This window comes from Eptatretus burgeri, chromosome 10 (assembly GCF_056783735.1).
Source record: "Eptatretus burgeri isolate ZD-2024b chromosome 10, Ebu_testis_v1, whole genome shotgun sequence".
In the NCBI taxonomy this organism is placed as follows: Eukaryota; Metazoa; Chordata; class Myxini; order Myxiniformes; family Myxinidae; genus Eptatretus; species Eptatretus burgeri.
In genome coordinates, this window is record NC_140970.1 from 100738164 (window position 1) to 100756333 (window position 18170).

At 43.5% G+C, this 18170-nt stretch overlaps 1 protein-coding gene across 1 annotated transcript in view; it reads left to right on the plus strand.

The window, feature by feature from the left end:
• LOC147019288 (uncharacterized) overlaps positions 1-18170 on the plus strand; it is a 189840-nt gene that overhangs the window by 20485 nt on the left and 151185 nt on the right. The window contains exons 2-3 of the mRNA XM_085900126.1: positions 6359-6506; positions 12670-12742. Coding sequence (XP_085756252.1) covers positions 6359-6506; positions 12670-12742 — 221 coding nt within the window. The remainder of the gene's footprint in view (positions 1-6358; positions 6507-12669; positions 12743-18170) is intronic.

Sequence of the window (18170 nt, forward strand, 5' to 3'; positions counted from 1 at the left end):
CTGCAAAAAACCGAAAACAGAATTTGAATTGACTTTAAAACGAACCCGCAACATCGATCGAAGCAAAAATCTCTTCACCACAGGAATTCACGGCATTATTTAAAATTATTTTGTCAAAGTCATAAAACCGTAATATTCAGCCATCCACGAACAATCTTTCCATAATCCGACAGCTTAACAAGTCAGGCATGTGATGAGAACCTGTATTGGGATGAAAAATGATTTTTAAACCTCATTTTTGTGGAAAAAGCGCAGCGGCCTAGATCTAGCCAAGGCGCCCGCGGCCATACGCGCCAGGCGCCCTCAACTTGAAACATTCATAACTCGACGAATAAAAGCTCAAATTGCACCAAACTTACCATATTCTTGCAAGCTCACGTTCACTGTTAGTGGGTGAACAATCCAACGCTTGGCAAATTCTGCTTCGCAATGATAGGAAGAGCCGATATCGAAGGATCAAAAAGCGACGTCGCTCTTGACGCTTGGCCGCCTCAAGCCAGTTATCCCTGTGGTAACTTTTCTGACACCTCTTGATTAAAACCCCAAAAGTCAAAAGGATCATGAGGCCACGCTTTCACGGTCTGTATTCGTACTGAAAATCAAGATCAAGCGAGCTTTCGCCCTTCTGCTCCACGGGAGGTTTCCTTCCTCCCTGAGCTGACAGTCAGTCCTGCCACTTGTACACCAAACAGGCCGTTTTCTTGCACTTGCAAGTGTCTCAAATTTATATAGCTCAGGGCCAGAAACTCCATAGTATAAATTCCCATCATCCTCCGACTCGTCCTCGGCAAATCGGAATGAAAACGCTCAATTTCATCGCCGCTGAAATCGTTCTCTGATTCGCATCTTGCCATTGTTTACATGCTGTTTCCGAATATTCACGAATTTTTCGGAGAACGTGACGTCATAGCATCTTCGGTAACTTCCGGACTGTTTTTCGATCACTGACAAAAGTTTTGACTTAAAAGTTAATTTTAGCATATTTTGAGTTTCAAATGTAAGAAAATAATTGCCCAACGATTATTAATGTGCTTACAACCTTCAAATCACGTGAAGTCATCAGCGACCCAAAATCTGCTCTTTAACGTCGATCATGAAAACTTGGTTTAACTGAAAAAAAAAAAAAATCAAAAGTCATTTTTCGTAACCTCAGTGGTGTTATTGCTATCATGTCTGCTTTGAACGTGGAGCTTGGCAGTTTGAACCCCAGCAGAGTGGTACCAATGACATATATGATCCGTGCTGCTTCCTTGCTTGATGCTCAGCATTCAAAAATAATAGAGCACAGACCACCATTGGTTGGCAAGCATTACACATGCTTGATGGGCTTAATGAATTCCTCCTGCATTGGAGTTCCTTGCAAGGGAAGTAGTGTTATCACGGTGTAGGGTGGTACTCCATGCATAGAGATGGCACTGGGGAAAAACAATGGCCACCCCATCCGAAGTGTACAAAATTATACACTGAAAAGCTGCCAGTGAGTGTCTGTACACCTTTAAAAGGCAGACCTTTTATTCTCGAGCATTTTCAGAACTAACAAGGGAGAGAAAGATGCTAAAATACCACGTCGGAAGATCGCCAAACTGTACTTTCTCTCAATAATTTTGGCAGACAGCTGAGCACAATAATGGCTGAAGCGATCGCAATGATTCCAATGGGAGGAAGCAACATCTTGTGCACTTGGACAACAAGAAAGATTTAAAAGCATTTATTGGATGAAACGAAAACAATACAACCACAAGCTGTTGAATGGCATTTACATACACTACTGGTCAAAAGTTTTAGAACACCCCCATTTTCCCAGTTTTTACTGAAATTTAAGCAGTTCAAGTCCAGTGAATAACCTGAAATGGTACAAAGCTAAGCGGTAAGCTGCCAGAGGTTAAAAAAACAAAGTTTAGGTGACCAAAATCTGAAAAATAATGTAAATTTCAGAGTTGTTAAAAAGGCCCTTTTCAGGGAACACGTAATGGGTTAGCAACTGCAGCTATTCTGCAGCAATGGAAGAAAATTAAGCCTTGAAAGTTGATGCAAACAATTCCTCCAGGTGTCCCAACTTTTGTTGATTAGTTACAAACTCTGTCTGTATAAAAGCAGGGTTGGAACAGACTGTGTTGCTGCACCCTCTGAAGCATTATTTGGACAATATTGCACTGCAGGAAGTGATATATTGCTATCATAATGGTGAGAAAAAGACAATTAACAAAGGAAGACAGACAGATCATTATAACGCTTAAAAGTGTAGGTCTTTCCTTTCGAGAAATTGCAAAAAAAGCCAAGGTGTCAGTGAGTACAGTTTCCTACACCGTCAAAAGGCACTTGGAAACTGGAGGAAACTCTGACAGGAAGAGTTCTGGCAGACCCAAAGCCACAACACAATCAGAAGACAACTTTCTGAGAGTCAACAGCTTGCGTGATAGGCGGCTCACAGGACAGCAGCTTCAAGTACAGCTTATCACTGGTCGAAGTAAGGAAGTCTCAGTTTCAACTGTGAAGAGAAGACTTCAAGCTGCAGGTTTGACAGGTCGAGTGGCAGTAGGAAAGCCATTGCTAAGATGGCAAAATAAGAAAATGAGGCTTGCCTGGGCCATGAAGCACCACCAGTGGACTACTGAAAACTGGAAGAAGGTCTTATGGACCGATGAATCAAAATTTTTAATCTTTGGTTAATCACGCAGGGTTTTTGTATGCCGCCGAGTCGGTGAAAGGATGGTTCCTCAGTGTGTGACACCAGCTGTCAAACATGGAGGAGGAAGCGTGATGATCTGGGGCTCTTTTGCTGCATCCAGAGTCAGCGACATGCACAGAGTGACTGGCACCCTGAACCAAAAGGGCTACCACAGCATTGTACAGCACCATGCAATACCTTCTGGTCTACGCCTAGTTGGTCAGGGGTTCATCCTACAGCAAGATAACGACACAAAACATACCTGCAGGCGATGTCAGAACTACCTGGGAAGAAAAGAACAAGACGGTAAGCTTTAAATCATGGAATGGCCATCACAGTCTCCAGACTTGAACCCCATCGAGCTGGTTTGGGATGAACTGGACAGAAGGGTGAAAGCAAAGCAACCTGCAAGTGCAACACATTTGTGGGAACTTCTGCAACAGTGTTGGGAAGAACTTTCTGAACAATATTTGATTTCCATTGTAGAAAGAATGCCCCGAGTATGTTCGGCTGTTATATCTGCAAAAGGTGGCTATTTTGATGAGTCAAAATTTTAGATTAAATTTTGTTCAACAAAACGATTCCATGATTTGTTTTTTTTATCTGCAATTGTTTATTTGTTCTATGCTTTAATTTCAGAGTACATTGAAACATTAAACTGCTTAAATTTCAGTAAAAACTGGAAAAATGGGGGTGCTCGAAAACTTTTGATCGGTAGTGTTTGCTGTCGTAAAACTCGCTTGCTGCTGTGGATTGCAAGGCGATTTAAAAAAGAAAAAGGCGCCAAATAAACTGTTATATTTTAAACCTCAGAAAGAAAGAACGTTGCCTCTCATGACAAGTATATAGGGCTCACTCCCGTGCTTGTTACAGCGTTTATCCCAAGAGCAGAAAAAGGCAGCAGCACACGTTAATTGTGTTCTGAACGTAAGAGCTAAGATTAAGTACTAGGACAAAAATTACAATGGAAAGCACAGGGGAAATAAAACATTTCAGGAAGGGCATGTGTGGATTTTCGGAACCTTATCACCTCTCCCCTGCAGAGTACAAGCCTGTTTGTACAATAATAATATTACTCAAAAGTACTGAAAGGAAACTGCGTGCGTGCTTGGGTGCGTGCATTAGAGGTGGATACTTTGAGACATGGTGGGTCTCCATTTTATCTCCTGAAACAATAGAGCTCAGAGCTTCCCGAATTGCCATCACGATTTGTTTTACCATTTTTCCACGTCAATCCCACAACAAATAATATGCACAGTTGCACAAACCCAGACTACAAATGTACAACTCCCTTTCACATAGACATCTTCATACAATTGTTACTATTACAACGCAGCCACCGATGGCAAAATGTTAAAAGCTGTCGTGATGACGATCCATAAAAGGATTGTGGTGTCATCCTTCTGTCCCACCTTGTGTTTTTTTGTATTTTTGGAATTCCATCCCAACATGTTTTTAATGTTTGTTTGTTTTTCTGACTTGTTATAACATCTTCCACAGTGAATCATGATATAAAAATAGGACCACCTGTCCCGAAACTCACCTCATTAAGGAGCAACAGTCACTCAAACCCCTCGCAGACCTCCGAAGACACAGAATTTTTTTTAAATGCCACAAACAAACTTTGGTGCATGACGGGTGATGAAGGATGCGGTCAAGTTTTATTGAAATCGTGTGTGTAGTTTCGGAGAAGAGAGCAAATACCTATTTTGGGTGGGGGAGGGGGGGTTCAACCTCCCGCCCGCCCCCTGAATACCCCTTAATGAGCGCAGATTTTGATGCGGTCAAATACACCTTGGTTAGGCATCAGATATGAAGCTTGTGGGCAAGTTTCATTAAAACGGTGCGTTTGGTGCAAGCAATAATGACTGAATCGTTTCTGGACTGACTGACTGACTGACTCACTCACTCACTCACTTACTCACCTACAGACACTGCTCGATCCCATCAGCTCACCTGACCTAAAGTGCAGGTGAGCTAAAAACGTCATCTCCCTGGGTGTTACAAATTGTTGCTTTGCACATCGGTATTTTTATTAGTTCGTGCGTCAACGGACAACAAAATTAAACGATAGCATCACATGTTTGTTTGAACGGTCCTTCACACTTCCAGCTCATTTGAGTTCAACGAAGGCTTGATTTTGAGTGAATTTATCGAAGTTTTGCATCGAAGTGTGTTTGTGCCTTTTTGGCAGGACAGAAGTCCTCTTCTCTCAGCTGCTTGGTTGTAGTTCACTCACCATAAAATGCACAAATATTTATTTTTATTCAGTGCTTCCTTCTTTGTGTTTAATTTGACATTTTCCAGCATCCGCAGGACTAATGATGCTCAAATTTTCAAATGGGGAGGGGTGGGGGCAATGGGTAATTTTTGCTTCTTTGAAAAAGAAAATAAACAATACTTATTATTCTATGTTTCATGGAATATTTTATTTTTGTTAAATTCAGGTGAAGGTCATGTTTCATGGGAAATGATGTCTTCACTTTGTCACGTGCACATAAGTGTTTGCTTCTGAGGTTAGCCAGCTTTGTCGTTTTATTCACCAGGATTTTATTCTTTGTTCGCGGTCGCATTTGGGTCAGATTTAGAGTTGTCGCCTGGAGATCGAGAGTATGCGTGTGAGAGCGCCGCGTGATCGGAAATCATCACGAGCCGAATCGATCCCCTTTTTTGTTGGCTGCAAAGGCGCGTGACGGAGCCTGTGTTCTTGATCACATTCATGAGTTAAGTTGTCAGTTAACCACAAACGGATTTTTGTCCTGCAGATTTGTGCTCGTGTGCGTTTGTATCGAGCTGCGTTGCCTCATTGCGCATTGAGCAGTGCATGAGTCTGCCTCTTGTTGTTCGGTGTCCTCATCACTGTTCAAGTGTTGTAATGCCAGATAGGTTTGCCGTTTCCTTCACTTTGCAGCCTGTTCCATGGGGATTGCTTCACTGCATGGATTCTGTGGTGATTGTGTTTAAACAAAGCCTCGAGTGCAGGCGTACGTTGCACATATCGTATCGAAACGCAATTGCTCTCGCACCCGAAACTTTGCTTCTAACGAGCGATACAATCTTTCTTTGTTGTTTTATCAAAATGCCGAACTTCCTGCACAATATCTGAAGCATTCTAAAACGGACCGGCTGATTGTATTTTGCTCTGTGGTTATCCCTTGAGCTCATTTGCTGCAGATTACTTGCATTGACACGTGCTGCAAGTGCATTTGTGCTTCGGCCTGTGCGCGTGCAGTACATCGATGCTGTGCACCCATGTTTACAAATCTCTGTGGTGTTCCCAACTGAAGCTGCAGGTCGCATTGTAAAGGTGCATCTCAAAAAACGCTCATAGTTTGGGTCTTGCTTTGCTCATCACCCAAACAAGACGATCCCTTTGAATGGCCATTTGGTTGATCCCCTGCAGGATATAACTCTAATGTCAAACTTTCACATGAAAAGTTCAATGGCGCCGCAATAATCAAATAAAAAATAAGTAAAATCAACACTGCTCCCACACGTGTGGCTTTTTGCTGGAACTTGGCCACAATGTTTCTCCACGAGATGGGAGGAAGTGGCTTTGCTTCTTGGCACAAATTATTTTTTATTAATTTATTTTGTTGTGTTTTTTTTTTTTTCTAATTCGATCTATCTCTTCTACCCCTCCTTTTCCTTTTTTTTCTTTTCACTTCTTCTTGCTCCATCCCACAACAGTTCTACCTGCAGGACACAAAAAGCAGCAACGGCACTTTTGTGAACAATCAGAGACTGAGCAAGGGTTCCGAGGAGAGTAGTCCTTTTGAGATCCTCTCGGGAGATGCCATCCAGTTTGGCGTCGACGTGATGGAGAACTCGCGCAAAGGTCTGGCAGCAATCTGGGTTTCCTCTCCACCTTGAGATATTTTGTGGTTTGTTTTATTTGTGGAAAACTGATTGCGCCTTGACTCGCCTGTATCAACTAAAAATGGCACTTTTTTCCCCAGCATTGCAAACAGCGATAATCGTGTTGATGAATACCATTTCTATAAGAGCTGACATCACTTTTTTTTTTCTTCTTCTTTTTTTCGCCGATTATGAACACTGATATTTTGATTGGACATGCCACTGCATTTCTTAATCATGCTCTGCACACATTGCAATGGATCGAGAACATAAAATTAGTCTATAAAGACTAGAGTCGGTCTGTGTCGGCAAAATGTAAGGACAACAAAGTTTCTCAACCAAATGCTGACAGGTATGCTACCTCCCTGTGAAACCCCTTTTTTTCTCATGTTAACTAACATGCCTCTGTCAATATTTCAATATTTAGATGAGAGACGAGAGACACAGACACAGACATATTGTTTGAATGTTATGGCACCAACTTTATAAGTCATTGAATTTATGGCATCAACGAAGCCTGTTGAATTTTCTGTGTTGATAATGGAATCTTCAGCATAAATGGAAATTTTTATAACTGTTGCCTGTGCTTGGAAGTAGCTTAAAATTTGAGACCCACAATCCTTGTGTAATTAAAATGGAGTGCTGGGCGGATATCAGAACTGGTAATCGGCACAAGCAGGTATCACCCAATTTTCGGTAATATGCTTCAGCCAATTGGAGTCAGTGTGAGTGCCGATTACAGTTGAACTGTATACAACTGGCCTGGTCAGGTCAGGTCTGATCTGTGACTTGCTGCAGGTATCATGTGAAGCTGCACTAACCTGTTCCATGGTCGGGTTCTCAGCGACTAAACCGTCTCCCCCAGTAGGTTTTCTGGTGTATGATATGGACACCGATCAGGATGAAGAACAAAACCTGTCAAAGGGCTGAGGAGCTCTTTGTGAGCCAATGGCCATCCATATCTAGTGCCCAACTGTGTCTGCGGATGTTCTCCTGCGGTTGGGTAACTTCTTATTCAGAGATTGGTGGCAGGATTTGCACTCCAGCCACCGTAAAACCCTTCATTCCGTAAAACATTCCAGAAGCATAAAAAATATCTGAAAACCCACTCTGTGGGAGTGCATCCTGTGCAGCTTCCCTTCGCAGGGCAGCTCACCGGATGACGGGATTGGGGCAAAGCCTTCGGGACTCCCAATCTTTGATGATAGGAGGAAACCATGGGGTAACAATCCTGGGTCAGATTGCGGGAAAGTGTGTCAAGGTGGTGCTGAGATATCGTCTAGCAGACGGTGGTCTCCTTGGGTTAACCTGAGGCGGTCCCTTCGGGTGGGTGCTTGGATTGTCCTATCCAGAAGAGAGGATGATCACCTGACACGTGTTGTAATCTGAGCTCAAGCGTTTTGACATCGGTATTGCAGCACTCTGAGGTTCGGAGATCAGATTGCAGCGAGATCATGGCAGGTGGTTACATCGACTATTGGTCTGGTCGCTCTGATGGTAACCACACCCAAGGAATTGCTGTGGCTGTGTCCAATAAGCTGACTCCAATTATCATTGAGGCAACACCGGTCAATGAGCATATTATGAGACTTAGGATTCGTCAATCCTTGGGTGTCATTTCCCTGGTCTCTGTGTATGCTCCAACTGAGGCGAGTGATCTCACCATGAAGGACGCATTCTATGCCATGCTCGAGTCTGTGGTTGATCAGTGCCCCAGGCGAGATACACTTCTCATCTTGGGGGATTTCAATGCATCGACTGGAACTTATAGGTATGGTTACGAGACATGTGTTGGTCCCCATGGGTCTGGAACTGAACCTGAATAGCACTAAGTTCCTTGACTTTTTCAGGAAGTCATGGACTTAGCGTTGGTGGTTCATGGTTTCAGCATCCACAATCTCATCGTTGGACTTGGTATTCCAACGCTGGTGGTGTGGCAAAGGAGATTGACCATGTGCTCATTGATGGTCGCTGGAGGATGATCCAGAACTGCAGGGTCGACCGGAGTGCTCAGTTCCTCAATACTGACTACCGGCTGCTTGTAGCAACTCTTAAGTTGCACCTTAAATCCAGGAGAATGGTACCATCCCAGCCTTTTTTTACAGGTTTTTGGGTAAATCCAATATGGCTGCCAAACCATATGACCTTTGACATCATATGTGTGAACCTTTTGTTCCTCATGGATCGGCGGTCACACGTGTAAAGTTTCGCCTCGATCTGTTCAGCCACTTCAAGGAAGACTTTGAAGGTTTTATTATTATGATTATTTTTTTTTTAAACAGTGTGGCTGCCGGATCATGTGACCGATGACGTCATCTTTTTTTTTTTTTCTGTGGACAATTTTATCCCGAGATGACCTCAAAATTTTTCATACTGATCAGATCTAGCATTCTACATATGCAATTATGACGTCATAACGAAGGCACCTATGACGTCATTTTAAAAAAATCACACTTATTCCCCATGAGGAATACTTTCCGTGTGCCAAGTTTCAATTTTTTTTTTCCTTGGTGCAGTTTCAGAGATAGAGAGGTCCAAAGTTTTTCCGTTTTTCCGTTTTTTAACGTGGCTGCCACACCACATGATCTATGATATAATTACCACCCCTGTTTGTTTGTTTGTCTGCCAACAAACAGGGTATCTCAAAAAGTTATCGGATTCAGGTGAAACTTGGCAGACAGGTTGGTTGTGTGACCCGGAAGAATTGATTAGATTTTGGTGAAGATCCGGATCCGGTTGATTTTGGTGACTCGGTAGAGCGCATACCTCCGCCAGCCTTAACAATTTAGGTTTTTTATCCCACTGATGGGCCGGATCTGGATCCGGACCTCACTCGAAATCTAATCGGCTTCTTCTCGTCACCTAACCAACCTCACCCCCCTAGTTTTGTCATAACTCATGCATAACGTTTCGAGATATCGTGATGTATATCGTTTTTGGCCCCCCTCTCTCAATGGTGAAGAATCACTTGAAATCTTCACCAAAATCCCATCAATTCTTCCTTGTCACACAGCCAACCTTTCCACCAAATTCCATCTGAATCGGTCCACAACTTTTCAAGATATCCTTCTCGCAGATAAATAGACAGACGGGCGTAAAAACATTACCCCCGTCCACCTTTGGTGGCGGAAGTAATTATTCCATTCATATTTCAACCTCAAAGATATTGGCAAGTTCAACAGCTGTTTTTTTGTATTCCAGGGTACTGTCCCTCGTGCTCACACACAAAACAAATCAAAGAATATTAGTAATAATACAAAACCGATTACTCATCAAACTTGAGAGATTAACCATCTAAAAGGTACATTTCCACAAACTATTGAGCTGTGTTCACCACGTCTTCTTTTCCATGATGACAATGCCACTGTCCTCTTTTGACGGTTTGTCCTTTTTCAACAACCGGATCTTTTCCATCGGATGTTTCGCAAAAAGCTCCCGTCAATGTCGTTAAAGCCTGAATGCAACTCTCAGCGAATGGTTACCATTAATAGTGTAAATGTACCTGTGAACTGTCTTGTGGAACAATCTTTGAAACACACAGATATGTGTGATACTGGAGAGTTTGGAGACTTGCTAATTTAGTTTTCAATCCATTCATTCATTCATTTATTTATTTATTTCAAACACCAAAGTGTGGAATGTTATTCGGTGGAAATTGTGCGCTTTCCCTCTTGAATGACCATTTAAGTCTGTTCCTCTTGCCAGTCTTTTCAGACCATCATACAAGGCCTTTCTCTCTGGAAGTTCATTTGAGGCTCTTGCTTTGCTTTCATTGAAGTTTTGGGCTGCTATTTCCTATTCAGGTGCAGTCATTCTTGTTCAGAGCTTATTGAAGCTGTCCGTTTTTTGGACACTTCTCAAATACTGCTTACTTTGGTCATTTTCCAAGGTTGCGAGACAAATGTTTAGCAGGTGGAACTGACTATTCAACTACCTGGGTCTGCTTTGGAGGAGAGGAGCAGTTGTAGTGAAGAAGAGATAGATGGAGATAGTAAGAGCCCACATTAAATTGGGATTAATTTGAGCAAGTGCAGGAGTGTTTCTAGGGTGGCCTACGATTGAATATTTTCCTGACGTTGATGGGGAAGGTTTATACGATGGCAATATCACCGGTTCTCATCTATGAAATGGAAGCTTGGGCCTTGAGAATGGAAGGGGAGAGATTGCTGCAGAGGACAGATGGATGCTGAGTGCACTGATGGGAATGTCTTTGAGGTGAAAGGAGGAATGAGGACATCAGGAAGTGGGCAGGAGTCAGAGATGTTATTGGAAAATGTGGGATGCATGTCTGCGTTGGTTTGGAGACGTGCTCAGAAGGGAGGAAGGCAATGTGGTCAGGCAGGCCTTTGATATGAATGCAAGTGGCAGAAGGGACAGTTAAAAATTGAGGTCGTGGAGAGGGACACGAGAGAGGTGGAGCTGAAGGATACTTGGGATGTGGTGGGAAGGGGTGGAGGGAGGGGTAGAGATAGATGATCGATATCAATTTTCCGCCTGACCGCACATTATTAAATTGAGATTAATTTGAGCCATTAAAGCAGCAGCAGCAGCAGCAACAGTAGTAATAGTATTGTGATTAATTTCAGCCATTAAAGTAGTAGTAGTAGTAGTAGTAGTAGTAGTAGTATCAACAATAGTTAGTAAAATTTTGTGCGTTTTCAGTCATCTGGTCTATACTTGAGTGTTTGTGTTAAAGTGACACGTTACTATTTGAAAAGAGCCTTCGGGCCTGTTCAATCAAATGGTTGTAGTTAAATGCAATCCTCTGCCCTCACTCCTTAGTACCAGTTAATATTCAGTCTATCTTTTGCTATTTTAATAACTTGGGTTCCCTTTTGAATCCATTGACTAAATGTAAGGACAAATCTCCCTCTCCTTAACATTGGGGGATCGGTCAGGAGGGGGATAGAGGGAGGTAACACTTCACTTTGTGGTCTTCGGTTTGGGTTAAAGTCGGTGTGTTGCTTTCGGACTGGTCACCTTTTTTTCTTCCACGTTTCATTTTATATACATCTTCTTCTTCTTCTTTCGGCTAGCTCCCGTTAGGGGTCGCCACAGCGGATCAACCGTCTAATTCGTTTTGTTGTCCGCATTATGATTTGGCATAGGTTTTTACGCCGGATGCCCTTCCTGACGCAACCCTGGTCGCCTCTTACGACACACAGGGATATGGTACACCTATTTTAACCGGGGCATACACCGGGCCCAGTACAACTGGTACTCATTTCGCCGACCTCGGAAGGATGGCAGGCTGAGTCAACCCCCTATTTCATTTTATATATATATATATATATATATATATATATATATATATATATATATATATATATATATATGTATTTTTTTTTTCCAATGCTCACCTTTTGGTTTTAGTAATAGACTAAAGTTCCTGGTGGCCCCCTCAAGTGACTTGTTATCCACTTTATATAAATCGTAAGAGCATTGTTTCGTCAGCTATTGACATCACTTCTGTTGAAAAATGTAGTAGTGTCAGGTTTAAAACTTTTTTCATGCAGCCATGTGAATTGGGGCAGTTATTTGGCAGTTTTGGAACTGGTCGTTTCTTTGAATTAGCTGGCACACGTCTCTTGTAGGTCGCATCTTGTTGCAGAGATTTTAAAGCATTTTCCTAATACAACTTTGGGGGAAATTGATGTCCTTTGTCTCCTCCACCTCCTTTGTATGCAACACACGGATGCAGATTGCATCAATGGCTGAGGGCGCGGCTGTGCCGCTAATGCAATGCTCCTATTGGTACACTGTTGCTCATTTTGCCGACCTCAGAAGGATGACAGGCTGAGTCAACCCCACCTGGTGTTAATTCAACATTAAAAAACAGGGGCTCGTACTCAGGACCCGAAGATCCAGCCACCCAAACTGCGAAGCCAACACTTGGCTTGTCCTTTGTCTGAACCTCCTTTTCCTTCTCCTTCTCCTTCTCAAGCAACTAAAGTCATATTGTGAATGTCATGCATGTCACTCCATCCTTTCGAGAGGGTATTTAAGTTCTTGGCATACAGGAAATGTTCGACATTTTCTGAACCTTTGGCGTTGTTGGCAAAACTCTGTTTTACATTTGAAGTTGACACACTCATAAATTGCTGACGGAGGCTTTGTCTGCTTGCTTGTGTTTTGTCTGACAGTGACACACAGCTGTATCATCTCGACCATCAAGCTGTTCCTGGAAGATGGTACAGAAGCAAGGACACGCACAGAGTAAGAACATTATTCCACATACATCACGCATTCGAGCACTGCTCCAGTTGTTTCACTTTCCTTCCCATTTCCTTGCTCAACCGAGCTTGTGTCAAGTGAATGTTCATGTTTTGGACAGAAGATATGCTTGTGTAAGTTTGTTGGTTTTTGTGTGCTTGGTTTGGCTTCACCAACCTTGCCTTACCTTTCCCTGCTTGATGACAACTGCCCACTGTGTAGTTGTTCCAGAATAGGTGATGTGGTGTTGTTTCTGAAATAAAGTCCTTGCTATAAGTTTGGTTGCTCGCGAAGGTGCATGATGAAAAAAGCCATTGACAGATGTTTTGCCATTTTTGCTCGTGCGATGTGAAGATTGCTGCTATTTTATTTTATCTTTGACAACCAATTAATGCTACATTTCAGCCATCATCAACATGATGTAATTCCAAAATGCTTTCACAATTCTGTTTTATCAAGTTTATGGTATAATCTCAGGAAATGATGCAAAAGCAAGCTGATTAGGCTACAGGTTATAAACAGGTTATGTCTTGCAAGTGGTGGTAAAAATTGATGTTCAAAGTACAGATGAGTCTGAATGTGAAAAATAATTTTTTAAATAGTTGTGAAAATAAATCCCATTCTTTCAAAGAAACTTACTCTCTCTCGTGCACACATTTATCCCATCTCGTCTTCAGTTGTCCTACCCTTCCTCCTGCCCATGGTACACTGAAGCTTGTGGCGAGGCAGTTGTCCTGAAACAACTTGCCTTCACCGCATGCAAGGCAAATCCAACTGAAGGCAATCTCGGTTCCTTCCACAAAGCTCGGAACAAGTGTGTGTCTACCCTCAGCAGAGCCAGAAAACAACATCTTTCTTATCTCAAGTCTGAACTCTCAAAGGTGTCTCCCTCCTCCAGAACCTGGTGGCATATAGTTAAGTCTTTTTCTGGTGTATGTTCCCCCTCCATCCCCTCCCTTACCTCAAATGGCTGCACAGCTGACACTGCATGTGAAATGGCTGAATGCCTAAACTCGGTGTTTGCTTCTAAATCGTGTGTCCGAAATCCATCACTTTCTGTGTCCACCTTACCCAGTCGCACCCAGCGGTTCCAGGATTCTGTGTCCTTTACTCCTGACAAGGTGGAGCTTTTTCTGTCAAATCTCGACTCTGATTCTGCAACCGGTCCAGACATCATCAGCCCACGTGTCCAAAAAACCTACTCTTCTGCTCTTGCTCACCCTCTCTCTGTTCTATTCACCCTCTCATTTGCTTAAGCTCATCTGCCATCTGCTTGGAAATCGGCAAACATTACCGCTCTGAATAAATAAGGTGCAAAAACAGATTCATGCAACTCCAGACCAATCAGCCTTCCCCCAATCATCAGCAAGGTTATAGATTCAATCATTGCTTCAGACATTAAATCCTTCCTTTTCTCCAATGGCTTGATTTCTGATCATCAATTTGGATTCAGACCAGGTCACTCTGCCCTGGATATGCTGCTTCTGCTCTCCCAACGATGAATGGAGATCCTCAATGCCAGAGGTGAAATCAGAGCCATCTCCCAAGACATATCACATGTTTTCCATACAGTCTGGCACCCGACCCTGCTCACCAAACTTTCTTCCTATAGGATCCAAGGCCATTTCCACTCATGGCTCGCAGGCTTCCTCTCCTGTCGCATCTTCCTGTCCAGGCTGAAGTTCCTCAAGACAGCGTTCTGGACCCTATCCTTTTGCTGGTTTTCATCAATGATCTCTCCGACTTTCTAGAAAATCCTCTTTATCTCTTTGCTGATGACTCCACCCTCTGCCGTACCATCTGTCATTCCTCAGACCAGCAAGCAGCAGCCTCTTCACTCACTGCAGATCTGGGTAAAATCACAAGCTGGTCCAATATGTGGAACATGTCTTTCAATCCTGACAAATCTCACACTCTCACTATGTCTCTCTGACAGAACTGTCTGGAAATCCACCCCAATTCCCCCTCCCCCCCTTCCCATCTACTTTCTCAACAATCCTCTTGAAGTCCTTTCATTCAAGCTTCTGGGTCTCACTATCTGCCATGATGTTGTCTGTGAAAGCCACATTTTCAAGCTGGCCTTCAAACCCAGTCGCCAACTGGAAATCCTCCATCGTGCAAAGTTGGCACACCTGCGCTCCTGACCACATAGAAAGCTGATGGAGTACTGCTCTCCCCTCTAGGCTGGTGCTCTCACGTCTCACCTTTCCTGGTTTCACGATGTGGAAACCAAGGCATTGAGGATCATTGGTATCCCCCGCGATGAGGCCGAGTTTTTGGGGTTTTGTGTTCTTTTAATGGGATGAGGCCGTAACTCCAACTGTCAGAGGTTGTTTATAGAGAGATTTGCAGGGGTTTAAAAAATTTATTTCTGTTGATTTTGTTCGATATAATTTTTGAAGCACTGTTGACTTAACGATATTAGTGGGTGAGGGTGGGTTGGGCATCATTACAACTGCACCCTCAACACTGGACTTGACAGGAACAATCCTGAGCCTCATCCACCCTGTGCAAAAGTCCTTGACACGACCTGAACAAAAATATTGTTACGAGTTTGGAATTCAATTGCACACAACATACAGGTTCCCGTAGTCAGCTATATCGATAAGTGCATGTTCCCGAGATAGCTCACCTTTCATTGTTTAAATGTTCAGAGATCGATTAGATGCGCTGCGGATCGATTTAATAGTTAGGGAGCAAACAATGGAGATGTCCCTCCCCCTCTTCTGCGAAGAGGAAGAAGAAACCTGCGGTGGCGTCAACAACTCCCTCCCACCCGTGGTTGAGCGGGGGGTGGATCACGAGAGCATGAGTCACGCTGGGTGCGGGGGAGGGGGTGCAAATGATAAAGAGGAGACCCTTTCTTTGTTCGTGTGGGAGTCCCGTGGCATATTTACGTGGGAGTCCCGTGGCAGAGTTCGTGAAAGAGTCCCGTTCTGAGTCCCGTGTGCAGAGTTCGTGTGCTGAGTCCCATGGGAGGAGTAATTTTTTTTTTTTTTTTTTTGCTTTGGAGAGAGCAGTCGTTCAGCCGTCGGGTCCTGCTTGGCTTGAGGCCTTCGGAAGCTTTTTGCTTCGGCTGGCTCAGTGAGCTTCGGCTGCTGCTTTGTTTTGGAAGGAACTTGAGCTGGTTGTTCGGCTCGAGCTGCGAGTGGAGGCTTCTTCCTCTTCTTCCTCTTCTTCCTCTTCTTGGTTCGTGGAGATTTTTGTTCTCCATTTTGTTTCCCGGCTTGGTGCGACGCATCGGCCTCTTCTTGGAGTTGGATCCTCGGGGAAGCAACGATCGACAGGAAGGATCGGCGCCTCGTCTCACCGGCACGTGTTGAGAAGTGCGGGAGGATTCGCGGGAGCTCGGAAAGGATCGCGGCGATTGGATCCAGCTCGCTCTGGCTGGAGCCAGGGACCGGACAAGTTGAAGACCTCACGAGGTGGGGAGGTTCGAGTTAGGCTCTGAGTTTCAGCTCACCTGTCCTCCGGGCTGGAGCTCGTGATTAAAGGCCTCAGCCCCCATTTCGTATGTGTGCGTGCGTGCGCACGCGCGCGTACGTGTGTCCGTGGGCCCGTCTAACAAGTAGGAACTGCTGTTAAGTGTAAATGACTGTACATAATAAGTAGATGGTTGTAGTTCTTTTGTCTTGCTTTTGTTGCTTGTATAATTGCATACGTGTTTTGCCTTATTTAATTGCATACGTGTTTCATTATAATAAATGTCCTTGTGTGAATGTAAACCTGCTCGTTGCATGCATTCCCTCATTGACTGAACATTTCGTGTGTTGGGAGTTAGAAAGCCGTTGGTTTGCCGTAATAGGTGGACATTTGGACCGACTGTTCTCGGCGATTACGCCGCTCGGAATCGCGCACGGACAAGCTCGCCTCGGCGGTTTGTTCCGTACGAGTTCCGTCGAGGGTGGAATACCCTGGTAGTTGGATCACATGGGTATTTAGGTACATTGAAGATTGGCAATCGACCCTACCCCACATGATCTGCCGATTGGCGTATTTCAGTTCTTGTACAAGGACCCGTCGCTCGGAGTTATCCGGGCGGCGATCTATATTCCGGGCGATCGGTCGGGCCGACTCGACTTGCGGCTCCGTTCAGAGCGGTCGGTTGGCGGCTGACCCCCCCCCCCCCCCCCGGCCAGTAACAATATATACTTGTATGTATGGCAGTTGTAGAACTCTAATACCCATCCCCAAACATGGGTTTGTTGTTCAAAAAATCAGATAATCATGGGCCGCTTCAAAAGCTTATATGTGAACCAAGGAATGGTGATCTTTTTATGAGAACATGGATAAGCCCATCTGGCTTTTCTGATCATCATTTTGTTGTAATGGTTTGTACTTTACCTTTCCATTCTTGTACAAGTGCATGCTGCTCTTTCAATGTCAAACTATTACAAGATGTACATTTTGAAGATGCTTTCTGACTGGTTTGACAAAAATTATGAAAACAAAAATTATTCTCATTTAAATACTTGACAGAAGTGGGACTGTACAAGATGCTAATTTGTATGTTTTACCAGCAATATATGGCTTGTATGCCACCAGTAATACGTTTGGTTTAATATCTATTTTAAAAACGGATGTACTTCATTATCCCACGCACACAAGTGCAAAGCAAGGGATAAGCAATTGGGTCACTTTGTCTGTCTGTCTGACAAACAAACCGACGAAGTCTGCAAATGTCGGTTTACGACCGAGGAACAACTTAATTTAAATTGAATTGTATATTTTGAACACCGGAGAACACATCCGAAGACGAACCTGCAGTTCAGCAGTACTTTGTCTCTGAATTTGGCAAATTGTATGGAATGTCATCTGGATCTCTTCTCTTTCTCGCTTTCTCTTTCTCTCTCGCTGTGTCTGTATCTCTCTGCGTCTCTGCGTCTCTGCCTCTCTGCCTCTCTGCCTCTCTCTTTTTTTCTGTGTCCATGTGTGCCTCTCTCCCGAACATTTTCAGATTTACGCGTACGCTCGTACACACAAATACATACAGGTAGAGGACAAAAATGGAACCGCCAATGTAAAGTCACTTACTAGGGTGTTGGGCCACGAGTCACCAGTCAATGTAGCAAATTTGAGTGGGTAACCCACCACTAATTGCAAAAGAATTGTTTCCACTGCAGTGCAATTCAGTAAGACCCCCTAATCACCATACTAAAAGTCCTAAAAAATCCTAGCATGGGAAAGTAGTGTAAGTTGCATAATATGAAAATTAGCTTCTGCCATAAGAGAAAATTCATATTTTCACTATAACTTTGCATCCAAGTACCCAATTGAAGCTAATCAAGTGTCCAAACCCATGTTTTGAAGGTCAGTGAACATGATAGGCACATTTGAAAATTAATATTTTTGAATATAATTTGCATATTATGCAAATTTGCTTCTGTCATAAGAGAAAAATTCATATTTTCACTTTAACTTTGCATCGAAG